General features: G+C 59.2%; 1 protein-coding gene across 6 annotated transcripts in view; it reads left to right on the top strand.

The window, feature by feature from the left end:
* The window catches only part of PLEKHG5 (pleckstrin homology and RhoGEF domain containing G5), a 51,626-nt gene that overhangs the window by 23,425 nt on the left and 9,368 nt on the right, over positions 1 to 18,833 (top strand). For 4 of the 6 annotated variants that reach the window (XM_068538777.1, XM_068538776.1, XM_068538781.1 and 1 more), the window contains exons 2-3: positions 113 to 189; positions 17,907 to 18,036. In XM_068538777.1, the coding sequence (XP_068394878.1) occupies positions 113 to 189; positions 17,907 to 18,036 (207 nt within the window). Of the gene's footprint in view, positions 1 to 112; positions 190 to 10,500; positions 10,621 to 17,906; positions 18,037 to 18,833 lie in introns of those variants that run through there. The other 2 variants (XM_068538778.1, XM_068538779.1) reach the window with 1 other exon arrangement.

The raw sequence follows: 18,833 nt of genomic DNA, 5'->3' as shown, positions 1-18,833 counted from the left end.
CCCATCCTCTGGTCAGGAGGCTCCTGGGGCCCCGGGGAGCCTGGGTGCCCCCGCCTGGGGCGCACCCTCCCTGGGCCCCGCCCGACTAGTAACCCTCTTCTCTCCTTTGCAGAAGACCGGAGCCTGGCTGAAGAGAAGGGGCTGTGCTGTCAGAACCCCGACTGCATGGACAAGGGGCGGGCGGCTAAGGTAGGGCGGCTGGAGGGCCTGGGAGCAGCTGGGGGCAGAGGGGACAGGGCTCTAACCGCTCTCTCTGTCCAGGCCCGGAAATCCACAGGGCCCTGGCAGGGGTGCAGCTGGCCTGGCTACAGGGTCGTGTGGGTTCAGGGGTGGGCAGGGCCATAGGGTGGCTGGTTTAGGAGGCAGAGGGGCTGACCCCGGTTCAGAAACAGTGGGGCGGGGGGGACTTCTGCAAGGGCTGCTGGAGCAGGGGTGCCCCAGAGCCCTTTCCTGCACTGCAGTCCTTACAGCCCTGAGGTGACAGGAGCTGCCACTCTATGTCACGGATGAGGAAACTGAGAATCAGCAAGAAGGGACACCCCCCCCACGCCCCCCACCAAGGTTCCATTCCAGTGCCCAACGGGCACTCTTCCTGGGGCACCAGGCCACTCTTCAGGCCTGGGCAGGGGTCAGGGACACTTTGGGACTTTGTGATAGTGACTGTGGGCCTGGGGATGACAAAGGGAAGAAGGGACCAACTGGTCATGGAGTGTCAGGACTTGGGAGCTACGAGTGGACAAAACAAGAGGGATAAGGATAACAGAGACGGCGGGGCACTTCTGCCTGGTTCGTGCTGGGCTCTGTGCCTTCTGTGCTGTGGCAGCTCTGCTGGGAAGGCGTCGGTCGTTGCCCTGTTTTCCAGATGAAGATACCAAGGTTCAGAGAGGTCCTGTGATTGGAGGAGGCCCCACAGCTCAGGAGAGACCGAGCAAGGGTTTGAACCCAGGTTTGGCCCCTCCCAGCACGCATCTGAGTGACAATAGTTGTAACTGCCACAACTCACTGTGGGCACTGAGGACTCTGTCTCCTCCCTCTGGCCTTCTGACATCTGTCCTGTCATTATTCTCATCTATAGTTGAGAGGTAGCAGTCCACCTAAGAACATATGGCTAGGATGTGGTAGAGCTGAGATTTGAACCCGGAACCCAGATCTGTATGGTGCCAGAGCCCTGTTCCTAACCACTGTGTGGCTCAGCTCTGCCAGCTGCAGGAAATTAAAAATGCCACCCTGTTACCCCCGTCCATCCAGACACACGCGCTCACATTCTGCACAGGAAGACCACAGTTAGAAGGAACGTGGAGGACTGTTCCGCGGGCGGGGAGAGGAGGGGGAGGCTTCCAGTTGCCGTGGTCACCAGGCAAGGGGGTGGCTGTGATGTCAGATGCAATCTGCTGGCACGGATGGTGCCTGGCATCGGGGCTCTGGTGTTGGCTGGTTGCCTCTCCCCTAGATGGGGGCTCCTGGCAACAAACTGGCCTCAGTTATCCTCAGTTACATCCTGCCAGGGGCCTGCAAAGCCTTGGGCCCTCTGCCTGACCCGCAGGGGTGACAAAGGGGGCCAGGCCACACTGTCCCCGCCTCTCCTGTGGGCAGCTGCTCCTCCTGGGGCGGGCCCACAAGCTGCCGCAGGAAGGGCCAGGGGTGAGGCCTGTGAGATGAGAGCTGGTGTCAGAGCATGTGTGGGTCCTCTGCAGCTTCCAGGTCCCAGCCCTGGGCTGCCTGCAACTCAGCATGGCTGACATTGGCATCAGCAGCCAGAGGGTCACCCAGCCTGCAGGGGGAGAGCCCAAGTCCTATCACTGGTGGGACCCACTCTGGGACAAATGACACAGACTTGGGGGACAAGGATGCCTGAGCCATCAGAGGGAGAAGGGCTAGTCAGGGAGGACATCCCGGAGGAGGTGGCCTCTGGTGGAAGTGAAAACGTGGATAGGCAGAGCAGAAGGCAAGGGCCCTCCAGGAAGGGGGGACTGCCACAGGCAGAAGTGCAGAGGCAGGAGAGAAGGGGTGGGAGGCAGGTCTTGCCAAGGGTATGAGCAGGCTGGAGCAGAGGGTGAGAGGAGGTGAATGACACCCAGGTTTTGTGAGAAAGAGGAGCGAAGAATATCCTATTGTTGTTGTTTTCTATTTTCTGGCCGCACCGTGTGCACATAGGATCTTAGTTCCCCGACCAGAGATCGAACCCGTGCCCCCTGCAGTGGAAGCGCGGTGTCCCAACCACTGGACTGCCAGGGAAGTTCCAGAACATCCTATTGTTGGTGATAATAATAACCACCAGGCAGGTTGTTAGGCCCTCATGCTTGTCTCACTGAACCCTCGAGAGAACCTCAGAAGAAAAGCATTATTATTATTCCCACGTGAAACGTAAGGAAACTGAGGCTCAGAGAGACGAAAGAACTTGCCCACATCACACAGCACGACTGGCACAGCTTGGCCTGGAGTGAGACGGAGAGCATCGTTCTCACTCTCCTCCCCAGCCATTCGAGGAACGGCTAGCAGGATGTGACTAGCTTTCTGAAGGAGATGACGTCATTCATTCATTCACCAAATCAGCTTTAAGCACCTGCTGTGCCAGGCCTGGTTCTAGGCCCTGGAGATCTCCAGGGAACAAAGGTTCTGCCCTCCCAGAGCTGCATCCCAGCCCCACTGGGAGGAGGAGGGAAGTGAGGACTTGGGTTTGTCAAACTGGCCCCCCAGGCTACCCTGGGGAAGGGCCATCTTCCAACAGAGCTGGACCCTTCCGCTTCCAGGCCCACCCTTGAGGGGTGTTTATTTATTGTTTGTTTATTTATTTATTTATTTATTTATTTATATTTTTGGCTGCGTTGGGTCTTTGTTGCGCGCGGGCTCTCTCTAGTTGCGGCGAGCGGGGGCTACTCCTCATTGCGGTGCGCGGGCTTCTCATTGCGGTGGCTTCTCTTGTTGCGGAGCCTGGGCTCTAGGTGCATGGGCTTCAGTAGTTGTGGCTCGCGGGCTCTAGAACTCAGGCTCAGTAGTTGTGGCACACGGGCTTAGTTGCTGCGCGGCATGTGGGATCTTCCTGGACCAGGGCTCAAACCCGTGTCCCCTGCATTGGCAGGCGGATTCTTAACCACTGCGCCACCAGGGAAGCCCCACCCTTGAGGTTTTATTTGAGCCTCTCCTGGGTGCTGGGGCTTTTGAGATGAATCAGCCACCCCACCCCTACCTCCTGTCCCTGGAGTTCACTCTAGAGGGATGGGGATAACCAGGATGGGCTTCCTGGAGGAGGCTGCTGGTGTCGAGAGAAATGAGGGGGTATTGAGCTGGAAGAAAGCTGAGTGAGCCAGGAGGCTTTCTGAGGATGTAAGGAGCGAGCAGGGCTGAGGAGGGGATGGGGAAAGGGAGGCAAAGCTGAAGAGGGAACACCCTGATGTCCAGGTGAGGTGTCTGGATTACCTGCCTTGGGGATCACCGGAGGGAAGTTGTGTCCCTACCCTTCCCCAGGATGAAGATGTATAGAGTAGCCCACACCTGGGAGCTCCAGGTTCACAGCCCACCCCTTTCCCGCTGCGTGACCCTGGGCAAGTCACTACACCTCTTTGAGCCTCAGTTTCCTCATCTGGAAACTGAGGCTTCTCAAGTTGCAACAAGGATGAAAAAGAGGGCTGACATGCGAACTGCTTAGCACAGTGTGGCTTGCTGCAGGTGTTCAAGAGGATGCTATCTGCAGCCACGTGTCCATCTTCCTTGCAGGGGGAGAGAAACCCCTAGACTTCGCGCGTGTCCTCCTTCCCCTCCCTGAGATCTGAGACCTCCTTGGGTTCCATCCCAGACCCCAGCCAACCCCACCCAGCCAGACAAATGTTTATTGCACATCTGTCCAGTTCCCAGGGCAGGTGTCCTGTCAGGGAGACGGAGGAAGTGTTTGCTCCCTCTGTCCCAGGGGGCCGGGTGATGACACAGTGGGTGACCCCGCCCTGCTGCAAGTTAACCACAGGGCAGAGTCTGGGCTCCCTTGAGCTGGGCACTCTGATGAAAGTCTGTACAGGGCACCTCGGGTCAGAAGGGGACATGGAGGAGGGCTGACACTGGCCTAGGGGACCACATTTGAGGGGACAGAAGACTTGGGGGTGTTTATCCTGGAGATGGGACCCTAGGGCATCATCCTTAAAGGTATTAGTTCTAGCAGCCACCATTTACTCAGCACCTACTATGTGCCAGGCCCTGCTTTAGTGCCTCACCACGGGGACCTCATTTAGTCCTCCCCCAACCCTGTGCAGTAGGGACCACCCCATCTCCATTTTAGAGACAAGACACTGAGAAGCAGGGAGGTGCAATGACTTGACCAGGCAAGGCCAGAACTCAACCAGGTCTGTCTGTCCTCAGAGCCTACCATTTCTAAGGAACTGTCAGGAGGAAAGGGAGGTGAGTTTTTCTGCATGGGTCCCAAGGGGCCTGGCAGGGAGGTGAGCTTTGGTTCAGTATAGGCAAGAGTTTCCAACAGCTGAAGCTGTTCCCTGATGCACGTAGATAGTGAGTACCCCATCCCTAGAAGTATTTAAGCAGAGAGAGTGGAGGTTCAATTTGATGACTTCAGAGCTCTCTTCCAGCTTAACAGTGGGCTGTGAGGTGGCAGGGATGAGTCGGGAGGGGTGGTGTGTGTGTCTAGGGGAGGGGTTGTCAGATGAAGACCAGTGGCCACAGGGCAGAGGAAGGGGTGGATCTGAGGTCCTTGTGGAGAAAGAATGGGCAGGATGTAGTGAATAATGGGAGAGGGAGTGACCTATTCTCCTGGGCAATGCTTTGGGGGTAAGAGGTAGGGGGCCAGCCAGGGTGCCCTTGAGAATGGCCAGATTCTGGGGATCTCTGGAGGTGGCTGGTCTGTGGAGATGCTAGTCAGCTGTAGACAGGGGGCAGTCCAGTGTGCAGCTGGAGAATGGGGCAGGACCAGCGGAGCAACGCAAGGGGAATCTGGGGGCTTTGGCTAAGTAATTTGGAGGGGAGAAGGTGAAAGCCCGGGGTGCCCAAGAGGCAGAGACAGAGGACCCACCTCATGCTACCTGGCGGAGATGAGTTGCTCTGGTGTGGACCAGCCCCAGGAAGGTCAGTGCTGACGAGGAGGGTAGCTCCCATTAGGAGGGGGCTCCAGCAGCCTGGAGGCCCAGGCCTGGTGAGGGGCCTGATGGAGGTGGTCTAGAATTGGGAAAATGCAGGTAGGCCTGAACCCGGAGGCTCCCACGGGGGTCCCAGCCCAACCACGCCCATCTGCTAGCTTCGGTAATTAGGGAAGCAGGGAGGTGTGCTTGGGGCTGGGTGGCCTGCCTTCTCAGTGGGATCCCTGTGTCCCCAGACACTATCTCCACCTCCAGTCCTGAGCACAGAGTTATTCTAAACTCAAGATGCTGGGAACCACCAAAGGGCAGAATGGCCCCCTTTTTCAGGACCTGCTAGGCGTGGGCCAGGAAAAAAGAGGGAGGCACGGAGCAAGGCGGGCCCGTTTCTCAGGCGCCGTGGAGGGCGCCGTTCAGAATCCAGCGGAAGCGAGCCTGGCTTGGGGCGATTCCCGGGACGGGCTGGGCCTGCGGGTCCCCCCGCCTGGACCCCGGGGGGCAGCGTCCCGCCGCGGGCCCTAGTCGGGGGCGGCCGAGCTCGGGTCTTCAAGCCCAGGTTAAAGACTACAGACTTTGAGCTTCCCGCAGGTCTGTAAAGGGTAGGCCCCTCGGAAACAGTGACAAGCGCCTCCTCCCCTCTGTCCACAGCGCGGACCCTAGATTAGCTCCAAGCGCCGGCCGGCCCTCCTGCCACCCCTCTGGGCCGCCGGGTGGGGCGCCGGGCCCTTCCCGGGACCGCAGACCCTCCCCCGTCCCAGCCGGGCGCGCCGATGGTACGTCCGGGCCCGCCCAGGTGGTAGCGCCCGCGCCGGCCTACCGTAATTCCCCTACGCCCGGCGCCCATAGCTGGCGCAGAGCGGACCGAGCCCGCCCGGCGGCTCCGGTCCCATTCTCCCTGCGGGCCCGTCGGAGCTTTGGCAGCCTTGGCCCGAGCCCCAGCCACTGGGGAGGAGACCCTTGTCCCCAGGTGAGTCTCACGGGGAAGCTGGGGTCCGGACGGGGGTGGGTCCGGGCGCCAAGACTCTCCCTGAATGAATGGACAGAACCCTGGGTGGAGGGTCCCGCACAGTCCTAGGCCAGCAGGTGGGTGTCGATGGGCGCCACTGGCCCCACCTCCGCTTACTTGAGGGTGGAATGGGCTCCAGCGCCCGCCCCCACAGTGACTCTAGGGTGCGGTCGGCTGGGAGACATGATCGTGAGGAGTCTGCAGGGCCCCAGCCCTGGTGTGAGGGCTGCTGGTGGGGCGAGGGGATCTGAAGGGGCTTTGGCGCGGCTTGGTTGGGCGGTTTTGGCGACCTTGCCCCATCTGGGCGTCCGAGTCGGTCCCAGGCGGAAAGCCCTCTCGAGGCCGGCAGGGGGCGTGAGAGTCTGCACCTCAGGCAGCCTGGGCCAAGCCTGGCCCCCGCTAGGGGGAAGGGCAGAGGGACAGGACCCATGAAGCCAGGAGAGGCCCTGGCCCACCTTGATGAAAGACGGAGGACGTGGAGGCCCAGGGGGCCCCGGGCCCTACAGATTCCTCCATTGCCTTCCCCAGGTTTGGGGAGCTCTAGGAGGATTTCACTATTCCTCTGCCCCTTTGCCAGAGTCCAGGCACACAATAGGACCCAGCAGCCATCCCTAGATAGAAAATTCTAGAGAACTGGCCAGTGCCCTCTTCACACAGGTGGGGAAGGGCAGAGGGGTAGATGGGCCCCAGAAGCAGGTCTCCCACAACCCAGGCCTGTGCTCTCTGCCCCACTCCCTCCCAAGGAGCCTTTTGTGTGGCTCTGAGGAAAGAGGCGCCAGGAGAAGGGCACAGCCTGCCACGCCGGGGTCCTGGCTCCAGGATCTGGCATATCTGTGCAGGGACTGGGCAGGAGGTGAAGTTCATGGACCACAGCCTTTCCTTCTCCCCCTAGCACCGACAAGTCCCAGCTGGTCAGCTCCCTGGGGAGGAAGGGGCCTTGCTGGCTTCTGCAGCTGGTGCAGTAGGGCTGGCCTGCAGAGAGGTTCTCTACACCCCTGCCATCTGCCCGGCACAGGGCAGGGCCGTAGGGCAGGCTCTGCGTCCAGGTGGACCCCAGAACCCAAGGATGAGGGGTGAGGCCCAGGCCTAGGGGAAGGGAGGAGCCAGGTGGGCCATTGGGAGCAGGAGAGCAGCCTGGCAGAGCTGGCTCCCCGCCGGGCAACATGCCCACGCATGCAGCCTCCGCCCCTGGATTTCCAAAGTACCAGATGGGGCCCTGGGGCTGGTAGGCTCCCAGGGGAGCTTAGCTCAGGTTGGGAGCCCCTGGGCAGGGGTGTCCCCCTGGCCAGGGAGCCCCAACTCCTGGTTCTAGGCCAGTCTCCTGTGGACGGAGCACAGAACTGGCTCCAGACCTTGGCCCAGACCTGTGACCTCTCCTAGACAAGGAGCTCCCTCTCCCACTGCAGACCAGGCTGGGGCCCCAGCCCATTGTGGGGGAGGGGATGCCCACAGGCCTCTGCTTTTCTGGGGCTGGGGAGGTGGTGCTGGGCGGGAGTGGGAGCGGGGCTCCTGCCTTGGCGACTCCATTATTCATCAGCCCCAGCATCTGGTTTCTGGGTATCAGTTTCAACAAGCCAGTCCTGACTCATGAGCCTGGAGCTGCGGCTGGGCTGGGGAGGGGCCCCCTGGGGAGGGGCCCCCTCCCCAGGGAGTCAGGGGCCGGGACCTTTTGGGCCTGCGCATGGGCCATTTCAGCTGTCTCGTGTAGAGAGGAGGTGGGAACCTCAGAGCCTGCTGAGGCCTCCTCCCTCCCTCCCCTGGTGCAGGGGCCTGGGGTGCCTTTCCTCCCTTGCTCTGCAGGTTCCTTGACCCTGCACTCTTGGCTCTGGGGCAGCAGGGCCCTGGCCTTCTAAGGAGCAGCCCCAGCCCTGGATGGAGGACCCAAGCAGGAGCATGATTCAGGGTGGCCAGAACCTGGTCACTCAGGTGACCTCTGGTGACCTGTCCTGGCCCAGCCCTGATGGTCTCCACTTGATGCAACCTGGTTACCCCAGGCCAGTGGGCTTGGGGATCTGCCCTGTCCCCAAGGGGGTGGGCCTCAAGACCCTGCTGCCCAAACCACCACTGGGCTGGTCTTCATGTCCCCATGCCTTCCCTGTGCCTGAGGCACATGGGTAGTGGTCCAGTGGGCATCTGCTGTTAGTACAAGTCACTTTACCTTTCTGAACCTCAGTTTCTTTGTCTGTTGAATGGGGGTAGTACCAGTGTTTCCTCCTTATGGTCTTTTAGAAGAGTGAACAGGACTTGGCACAGGCCTGGGCACTTGGGACTGCTCAGCGGCTGGCCGGGGTGGGGGGCAGCAGTAGGGGCAGGGGGCATGTGCAACACCTCCAAGCTTTGAGGTGGAAACTGACCTGCCTGGGGCCAGCAAGCCAAGGTCATGGATGCTAGGAGGAAGGAGAGAACCTGTGGACAGGCAGTGGGGAAAGCTTTGTTGACTGTTGGCCACAGAAAGGGACATCCTGGCCAAGACCTTTCAGGCCTCAGTGGCCTTCTCTGGCATGAAGCCCCTTCCTCCGCTTTCGTTCATCCATTTATCATCTAGTCTGCACGGAGCACCTATGGTGGCCAGGACTATTCTAAGTGCCGAGGATGAAGCGTGGGCCGGACAGCCAAGACTCCTGGCCACTGGAGAGGATAGTCTAGCAGGGAAAAGTGATAATCAAGAAGTGAACAAAGAAATACGATAATATCAGGTAGTAATAGCTGCTTCGGAGGGAATGATTCAATGTTAAGGGGTTTGAGAGTTTCAGGGTAAGGGGCTATTTATTTTGAGAGAAGGGTGAAGGCCTCCGTGGGAGGTAGCAGTTAAGGTGGGGCCCAGTGCCAGCTGTTGGAAGATCAGGGGCACATTGTGTCCCAGACAGAGGATGCAGAGGTGCAGGCTCTGAGCTTGGTGAGTTGTAGGGATGAAGGAAGCCAGCATGGCGGACCACCCTGTGGAACTGGCCAGAAGGCACAGTAGGAGCCAGGCCACAGTTGGGATTTTATTTTAAGCAAGATGGGAAGCCACAGGAGGGTTTGTGGGGGAGTGACATGAGCAGGCTTTAGTTTACAAGAGATCTGCCAGTGGTGTGGACAGTGGATGGCTCAGGATTTGGGAGCAAAGGGGGTCCTCTAAAGCTCCTGGCCCGAATAAATTGCTGCTCTCCCACCCTCTTTCCACCCAGAACCAGATTGAGGGGGAGCTGACTAGGGGTTGGGGGGGCCGATGACAGCATGTCCCCCTCCCCCATGGGTCCTGAGGAGTTCCCCAGGGAGGCCATTCCAGAACCCCAGAGTCAAAAGTCTGGGTGTCAGTCCTGCCTGTGGACTTTCCCCTCACTTTATCCGCCACGCGATGAATGAAGATAACAGTGCCCGCCTCCGCCTCCCGGGAATGAGTGTAAAAGCGCTTTGACAACCTACAGTGGGGACCCCGGCACCACACCCCAGTCCTGGTCGGCGTCCTCGCCAGTCTCTGATGAGCGCCCCCTGGCGGTAGGGCACCCGGAATCCCGCGTGGCCCCTGGCCCGGAGGGACCAGCCCGCAGCAGCAGGGGCCTCACGGAAAGCTGAGTTGGGCTGCGGGGTTTTCCGCGACAGCCCCGTCTCACTCCGCTCCTGGATGCTCCCCAAACACCACCCTCTCCGCCCCGCGCGCCTGCCTTCCGCCCGCCGCCTCCACCTGTGGTCACCGGCGCCCCTCTGCTCCTCTGCCAGCACCACTGGCCTGGGCAGTGGGAGCGGGGGTCCCCCAGGCTCAGGCTCTGAGGCGGGGGTCTCTTGGATTGTGGGCGGGCACTAAGATGACCCTCAGGAGGGCCTCTGAGCGCCGGCGGTGGCTGAGGCGGGGAAGTCGGTGGTCAGAGCGGAGACGGATGTCCTCGGGGCTGGACAGGGATCGGGGTCTGAGGACCCGGAGGGGGATGTGTCCCTGGTCCGGTCCCCCCTTTTCTGCCGCCAGCATTAAGGGAGCTCCCTCGGGGGAGGGGGAAGAGGTCCCCCGGGCTGAGGCTCTGGGGCGGGGGTCCCCAGGGCTGGAGGGAGGGGACTGAGATGCCCTTTCGGCCGGGAGGGATCTCCTGTGCTCCAGCCGTTTGCGTTGGGGTCGGGGTGGAGGTGTGAGCAGAGTGGGGCGCCCGCGGGACTGGGCGGGGGCCGGGATTCCGCAGTCAAGGCGAGGGCGTGTGTCACCGGCGGGCCCCCTGCCCCCAGCATCCAAGGAGCTCCCCTGGAGGAAGGAGGAGGCCCGGGAGGGACCCTCTGAGCCCGGGACCTTTGGGCTGGGGGTCAGAGCCGGGCTGCGGGCGGGAGGGTGGGTGTTCCCCGCCCCCGGGGTCCCGGCGCGCTCAGCGGGCGGGCGCGGCCGCACAATGGCAGGAAGCGGGGCTCCGCGCTTTGTCCGGCGGGCGGCGCAGACCGCCGCTTCCTCCGGCCGCCATGGGGACGGGACCCGGCGTCTCCGGGCGCCGCGCGGCCTCTAGGCCGAGCCCCGGGCTGCCCTCCGGGGACTCCGAGCCCGGCTGGGCGGGGAGTCGCGGCCGCCACGGGGAAGGCCAGGTAGGGGAGCGGGGGGCCGGGCGGGGAGGCCGGGGCGGGTGCGCGCGCCCTCGTCCGCGCGCGTCTTTAAGCGGATGGGCAGGCGGCGGCCGAGACCCCTGCCCCGGGTGCACACCGCGGGGGTGCGGGGGGCGATGAGGGGCTGGGGGCCTGGGATGTGTCCCCCACCCCGGCACCAAGGGTGCCAGGCAGCGGAGGAGACCGCCAGCGCCTGGCCTTTTGTGTCTGGGGCTGACTCCGGACACACCTGTGGGTCCCAGGCCCTGGACTGGGCCACCCCTCCCCCTTTCCTTCCTCTGCCCAGGCCCTGCCCACACCCCTCCTACTCCTGCCTCTGGCCAACACCCTGGTGTGACAGGGAAGACTGACTTCTTGTGCCCCCATCCCAGTGGGGATCAGCCTAGACCATGCTCCCCAAAGGGCCCGGCCCCCTGTTATTTGTAAAATTGTGGTCCATTCTTTGCCTTTGGAGATGCAGCGTGACCTGGCTGTTCCATGTGGTGGGCTCGCCCCTCTTTGGCTGAGTCCTGGGAACGTTTGGTCCCGGACCCTGCTATCCGTCTCTGGCTGGCCGGGGTGCTGTTGCCCTCAGAGGGTGGGCGTGGTGGGCAGCAAGGAGGTGGGGAGTAGACCCTGGGTCTGAGAGAAGAGGCCCAAGGGTCTGGCTTTGGGAAGGGGCTGCCCTGCTATAGTGCTGGGGAGACCCCCAACCCTGGAGGGGGTGGAGGTGAGAGAAGGGGTGGGGAGCAAGCAGTGTGGGCTCTGCCCACCCGAGCCTCCGCCTCCCAGTTGGGCTGGGGGTTCTCGGAGCTTCATCCTCAACCAAACCTGCTGAATACTCACCTGCTTCCGATCCTGGGCCTGACTCACATCCCCTGATGTCCCTGAGCCTGGGGGCTGCTGGGAGGATGGGAGCAGAGGGGGTCAGCCACCAGCCGGGTTCCCATCGTTATTATTAGCATTAGTGTCTGGTAGTAACAGTAGTAGCAAGAGGAGAAGGAGAAACTGTGGCGGAGTTAAACAAGGCCCACCACGGTGCTGGGAAATGAATATTCCCGAGTCTCTCAAGCCCAGTGTCTTTGCAGGGCAGGGTACATAGTAGGTGCTTGATAAATATTTGTTGAATGCTAAATCTGCCTTAAAGAGTGAATCTTTGTGAAATCTGCCATCTATATACTGGATTGGTTTAAAAACGAGATTGTGGCACAGAACCAGGGACTTGGGCCGGAAGGGTCGCAGAGACACCCCCCCCCCCGCAAACCCTTACAACCTAGCATGGCTCCTGCCATGTCACCCCCCCCCCCACCCACTGTGAGACCAGGGCCTGGGCAGCTGGTAGGTCCGCAGTCCCACTGCCCAATGCCAAGCCTGGAACCAGAAAAATGAAGCTGTCAGGGAAATGGCGAGAGGCCTGGAAGGGGTCAGGGGGGCACCTGTGCCAGCCAAGCTGGCAGGCTGTGGGACTCCTGGGAGGAAAAGACAAGTGCTTTCCCCAGATTTGTTGTCAAGAGGCGATGCTCACGGCCGTGGGTCCCGGCATCTGCAAAGCTAGGCCGTCTGTCAGAAGTGCCCTGGGGATGCCAGAGGGTGGGGGGCAGAGCCATGGAGGAGAATAGGGGTTTTCACACTTTTAAAAAAATGTTTTGGTTTGTTTGTTTAATCTTTTGGCCACACCATGCGGCATGCAGGATCTTAGTTCCCCGAGCAGGGATTGAACCCGTGCCCCCTGCAGTGGAAGCGCGGAGTCTTAATCACTGGATCGCCAGGGGAGTCCTCACACTTTAGCAGTAGATCAAGTGAAGATAGAAACAGCTGCTCTGCTTAGAGTGCCCCTCACCCTTGCCTCCAGCACCGAGAACACACTTGAAGACCCCTCAAGAAGGGTGTGGAAGTGCGGGGCGCCTGGTGCCCAGGCTGCCATCGGGAATATGGGCCATACTGCCCAGGGCCCAGGCCCCCAGAAGCCAGCGCCCCCTGGAGCGAGTGGCTTCTGTAGTCTGCCCCCTGCCAGCTGTCATTTCTGTGTCCATGTTCCCTTTCTGTGTGATGGAGGAGTGGAAGGGACACAAGAGCCAAAACAGCAACCATAAAACTATTCAATATAATTGATTTCCTCTTGTCTCCTTAGCCCCCAAGGCTGACCCGAAGGCAGCCTCCCCCACTCCTCTCTCCCTTCTCCACTACCCAAGAGATGGTGTGAATGTGGTGAAAATGTGGGCTCTGAAGCTACATACCCTGGGTTCAAGTCCTGATTCCACTGGCTGTGTGACCTTAGACAAGTTACTTAACCACTCTGAGCCTCACTTTCCTCATCTGTAAAGTACAGACAATCATAGCCCCTACCTTCTGAGATGAGGAGCCCCCCAGTGCAGCCCCAGGCACATGAGGACCACGTTATCAATGATCAGACTTTTTCAGTTCCCTCTTTCCTCCTCTCTCGGGCCACTTTCTCTGCTGTCTAACCCATCCTCACCCTATCTGTCATCTTGAAAATCTCTGATCGGGCTCTCTCCAGCCAAGATCTCCAGTGATCCTCCATCACGCTACTTAATAATTGAACCAGTATTTATTGAGCGGCTAGGACTGGCGACCAGGCAGCGAACCCGAAGGGCCAAAATTGCTGTCCTTGTAGTGCTGGCGGTGTGGAGGCAACAAAGTCAAGCACACAGACTGTCCACCAGTGGGAAGCCTGAAGGAGAGAAGGGCGGCGGGGTGGAGGAGGTGACCGGGAGCGCGGAGGAATGAAACCTTAGAAGGGTGAGATGAGGACTTTTGAGTGAAGGTCTGCAGGAAGGGAGGCGGCTGGTTATCTCAGCGTCTGAGGAAAAGCATTTCAGGCTGAGGGATTAGCAGAAGCCAAGGCTCAGTGGTGGAGCACGTCCGAAGACGCACGTCAGAAGGCGGGAGGCCAGTGGGCGCAGTGGACAGAGCCAGGATGGGAGAGCAGGACCGGAGGCCCCTGAGGTCACCAGCCTCGGCAGGAGATGGGGAGCCGCTGCGGGGTTTTGAGGAGGTACGTGTGACTCCTCTTTGATCTGGATCCACTGTGGCCGCTCACGGAGAGCAGACTGGGGTCAAGGGCGGAAGCAGGGAGACCAGCTCTGAGGCCTTGTCACCCTGCTAAGAGGCCATGGGGGCTGGGGCCGGGGCCTGAGGTGGCCTGGAGAGGGTGGCCGGGTTGAAGCTACGGATATTAAGGGTGGAGCCCACAGAAGTGTTTGCCTGAGTCGGGGAATAACAGAAAGATCACGGGTGACCCCAAGGTGTTTGGCCTAATGTATTCTTTTCCTGGGGCTGCCGTAACAAATCAGGGTGGCTTTAGAGCAACAGAAGTTTGTTCTCTCAGTTCTGAGGCCAGAAGTCTGAAATTAAGGTGTGGGCAGGCCGTGCTCCCGCTGAAGTCTCCAGGGTAGGATCCTTCCTTGCTTCTCACAGCTTCTGGCACGTCTAGGAGCCTCTCAGTATTCCTTGGCTCGTAGATGCATCAGTCTTGTTGCTGCCTCCGTTGTCACATGGCCTTCTCCCTGTGTGTCCCATCTCTGTGTCTATTCTCCTCTTCTTTTAAGGACAGTAGTCATACGATTACTCCATACTCTATGCTGTATGATTGCAGACCCCAGTATGACCTCAACTTAACGAATGACATCTGCAATGCCCGTCTTTCCAATAAGGTCACGTTCTGTGGTGCTGGGGGTTAGGACTGAACCTGTCTTTTTGAGGGACGCAATTCAACCCATGACATCACCACACCCGGAAGGCGTTGCTAGTAATTGAGATGGACGGAGCTGCGTGGAAAAGTTCAGGAGCTCATGCAGACGTTTTATTTTTTTTTTTTTAATTTTTTTTTATTTTTTAATTAATTAATTAATCAATTTACTTTTGGCTGTGTTGGGTCCTCGCCTCTGTGCGAGGGCTTTCTCTAGTTGCGGCAAGCGGGGGCCACTCCTCATCGCGGTGCGCGGGCCCCCCACCGTCGCGGCCTCTCTCGTTGCGGAGCACAGGCTCCAGACGCGCAGGCTCAGCAGTCGTGGCTCACGGGCCCAGTAGCTCCGCGGCACGTGGAATCCTCCCAGGCCAGGGCTCGAACCCGTGTCCCCTGCACTGGCAGGCAGACTCTCAACCACTGCGCCACCAGGGAAGCCCTATTTTTTTTATAAATGTATTTATTTTTGTCTGGGTTGGGTTTTCGTTGCTGCGCGCAGGCTTTCTCTAGTTCTACGCGAGCGGGGGCTACTCCTCGTTGCAGTGCGTGGGCTTCTCGTTGCAGTGGCTTCTCTTGTTGCGGAGCACGGGCTCTAGGTGCGCGGGCTTCAGTTGTGGCACGTGGGCTCAGTAGTTGTGGCTTGCGGGCTCTAGAGAGCAGGCTCAGTAGTTGTGGCGCATGGGCTTAGTTGCTCCGAGGCACGTGGGATCCTCCCGGACCAGGGCTCCATTGGCAGGTGGATTCTTAACCACTGCGCCGCCAGGGAAGTCCCTGTGCAGATGTTTTAAGTTTGAGATGCTTGGTCCCGACTGGAGAGTTCACTGTGGGAGCCTGACCCATGAGACTGACTGAGTCACTGGAGGGTGGATGTGGATAAAATGAGAAGGGGTCCACGGATGGCGAGAGATCAGGAAGCAGGCAAAGGGACGGAGAGGGGAGGGAACCAGCAGAGCACGGGTCCTGGGGGCTGAGGAAGAAATGGTTCCCGAGAGACCACCTGTGTCAAATGCTGGGTCCTGGGAGAACAGACGAGAGGACTCAGAAACGTGGACATCATTGGGGACCTGAGAAGAGTGAGTTGGGGAGGGGGCCAAAGCTTGATGGGAGAGGGTCTGAGGGAAAATGGAAGAATTAGAAAATCTCCAGTTGCAGCCATCGTAGTAATAATTGATTTAGGCAAAAGCCATCAACAAGGGCTAAAGCAGCCCTGGAGTGTGCAGTTGCTGGGGAGCAGAGTATCTCAAAGTGTCACCCCGATATGACTTCCTCATTACAAAGAGAGAATGCGACTTTACAAAGTACAGCGAGATCCCCAGATGATCTGACGCCAGGGCACACTGAGGAGGACACAGTCTACTCTCTGGCGTCCTGGCCCAAATGCTCAGCCTGAAACTATCCCAGACCTCCAGACAAGTCCACGTGGAGGACCTTTCTGCCAGACTGCTGGCCTGGCTGCTTCAAATATGTCAGTGTCATGAAAGACGGGGGCAAAAAACTAGGGTGTTCATTCTTTTTTTTTTTAATATTTATTATTTATTTATTGTTGGCTTATCAGGTCTCAGTTGTGGCATGCCGGCTTAGTTGCCCCGCGGCATGTGGGATCTTAGTTCCCTGACCAGGGATCGAACCCGCGTCCCCTGCATTGGAAGGCGGATTCTCAACCACTAGACCACCAGGGAAGTCCTGGGCATTCATTCTTTTACTATTATTTTTTTTTAATGTTTATTTATTTATTTGGTTGCACCGGGGCTTCGTTGTGGCAGGTAGGCTCTTTAGTTGCGGCTCGCCAGCTCCTTAGTTGCAGCACGTGGGCTCCTTAGTTGTGGCAGGCAGGCTCCTTAGTTGCGGCAACAGGCTCCTTAGTTGTGGCATGCGAACTCTTAGGTGTGGCATGCTTGTGGGATCTAGTTCCCTGACCAGGGATCGAACCCGGGCCCCTTGCATTGGGAGCGTGGAGTCTTATCCACTGCGCCACCAGGGAAGTCCCTGGGCATTCATTCTTTTTTTTTTTTTTTTTAATTTATTTATTTATTTATTTTTGGATGTGTTGGGTCTTAGTTTCTGTGCAAGGGCTTTCTCCAGTTGCGGCGAGCGGGGGCCACTCCTCATCGCGGTGCACGGGCCTCTCACCGTCGCGGCCTCTCCCGTTGCGGAGCACAGGCTCCAGACGCGCAGGCTCAGCAGTTGTAGCTCACGGGCCCAGCCGCTCCGTGGCATGTGGAATCCTCCCGGACCGGGGCACGAACCCGTGTCCCCTGCATTGGCAGGCGGATTTCCAACCACTGCGCCACCAGGGAAGCCCTGGGCATTCATTCTTAAAGGGATAAACAGACAAAACCAAATGTACATGTGAACCTTGATTGGATCCCATGTGGGAAAAAAAAAATCTATAAAGGACATTATTTAGACAGTTGGGAAAATGCCAAGGTAGGCTCTAGGTGGATTAAGTATCATCGCTCAGTTTCCCAAGTGTGACAGTTGTGTTGGGGTTTTGCACGAGCAGGTCTGTGTTCTCAGGTGGTGTCATGATTTCCTCCCCAGGGGAAGGGGGGTCATGAGCCAGTGCGGCAAATGTGAACAACTGGGGAAGCCAGAAGGGTGTATGGATGTCATTGTACTATTCTTATAACTTTCTGTAGGTTTGAAATATTTTGAAACAAAAAGTCAGGGAGAAAGAAAATAGAGGGTAATGGGAGGAAAGAACAGGAAGGGGTGAGTTTAGCTGTAAAGGGAAGGAGAGAAACAGGTTGGTTTGCCCGTGGGAATGATCCGGTGAGAGGGATGAATGCTGAGCGGGGTCCCCGTTCTTAGGCTGGAGAGGGGGGTCTCGGTGGAAGGCTGGCCTGGGATTGGAGCAGGGCAAAGCCCCTGCAGCCCGGGGCAGGTGGGTGGACGTGGTGGTAGGAGCTCGTGGACCGCCTTCTGATGGCTTCTGTTCCCCTAGAAAAGTAGGCAGTTGGGTTGGTGGGGAGTGAGTTAGGGAGGGTTGGGGGACGGAGAAGATAGGACAGTCATCCATGGTGGTGGGGATGAGAGTAGCCTGGTGCGATTGGGTAAGTCTGGGATCCTGTCACTAAGCAACGGCCCGTGGGTACCACATAGGCACCCAGAGGCCAACACCATTCCCTGACTCCTCCATAACCCCCTTCACACCCTAACTTAGAAATCCAGGCGGGGTCAGCTGTTCGGGGGCCACACGGGTCATAGAATCGAGGGCAGAGGCTCTGGGCAGGGAGGAGGGGGAGGCATTCTGTTTCAGACAATGAGTTGGGCAAACCAAATGTCCTCCCCAGCTCCACTCTTTGGTGCCCTTTCTGCCTGCGCTCCGGAAGAGGCCCTGGTAGCACCCGCCTCGTGGTTACCTACTTGAAATCTCCCCTTTGGCATCGCATTCCTTGCGGGCAGGGCTTTGCTTTCTCTGCATCTCCCAGAATGGACACCTAGTAGGTGCTCGGGAAGCATTTGACGGGCGCTCTGTGGGGCGTGGATGGTTGGACCTGAAGAGTCGCCCCCGTAGGGGCCAGGAGCCCCGTGTACTGCAGTGGTCTGGGTCCACCCCACCACCCCATCCTTCCCCTCACAGGTATGCCACCACGCCGACTGCCAGCAGCTGCACCGCCGGGGCCCCCTCAGCCTCTGCGAGGCCTGTGACAGCAAGTTCCACAGCGCCATGCATTATGATGGGCACGTCCGCTTCGACCTGCCCCCCCAAGGTGAGCACAGGGAGGGGGCCCAGCCCCTAGAGCTCCCTGCCTGGGGGCGCAGTGTCCTGCTAACTGTCGGCATCACGACAGGGCCGTCAGAAGGACACGAGTTGACTGTAAACGATGAAACCCAAGTCCACTGCCGTCCCTTTTGTTCCACAAGTTTTTTAACAAGAGAAAAAGTTGGGGACCGGCCCAGCTCGAAGGCAGGTCTGTCTCCACCAGGTGCCGGGTCCTTCTCGATGGGTCTGCACCTCCCACAGCTGCCCCCGCCTCTGTGCCTGCCCGGCCCAGCACGGAGAAGGTCCCCTTCCCTCTTGTCCTCAGGGCGGGGGATCTCTGGGCAGATTCTCCAGCCAGGCAGCCAGTGAGCAGTGGATGGCTTGGGGATGGGCAGGTCGGAAGGAACTTGCAGCAGGAAACAAGAAACCCCTCCTGCTGAACAGGGACCTGGCCCAGGCCTACCGCCAACTGGCTGTGCTGGGATGGCTCTGGTCTCCTTTCCCAGCTGGTCAGAGGGACCAAAGGCCTCGTCCCTTCTGCCAGGGCCTCCTGGGACTTTGGGTGTGGTCACCGTGGTGGGGGAGGGGACGCCTGCAAGAAAGAGCCATGGACTTGGGTTCCTTCCTGCAGCAATCCCAGAGGCAGGGCGTCTTTATCCCTAGTTAATAGATGGGTAAACTGAGGCGGACTTGTGCTGGGGGCAGGGCATCACCCGGGGTGTCATCCCAGGGCCCTTGTGTCTTTTTGAGTCTGGGGGTGGATAAATGATAAGCAGTGACTGAGTCCCTCCCCTCACGGAACTG

The sequence above is a fragment of the Eschrichtius robustus genome, chromosome 3 (assembly GCF_028021215.1).
Source record: "Eschrichtius robustus isolate mEscRob2 chromosome 3, mEscRob2.pri, whole genome shotgun sequence".
NCBI classification, from domain to species: domain Eukaryota; kingdom Metazoa; phylum Chordata; class Mammalia; order Artiodactyla; family Eschrichtiidae; genus Eschrichtius; species Eschrichtius robustus.
The sequence above is the reverse complement of the archived record's forward strand: the minus strand, read 5'-3'. Positions and strand labels throughout refer to the sequence as shown.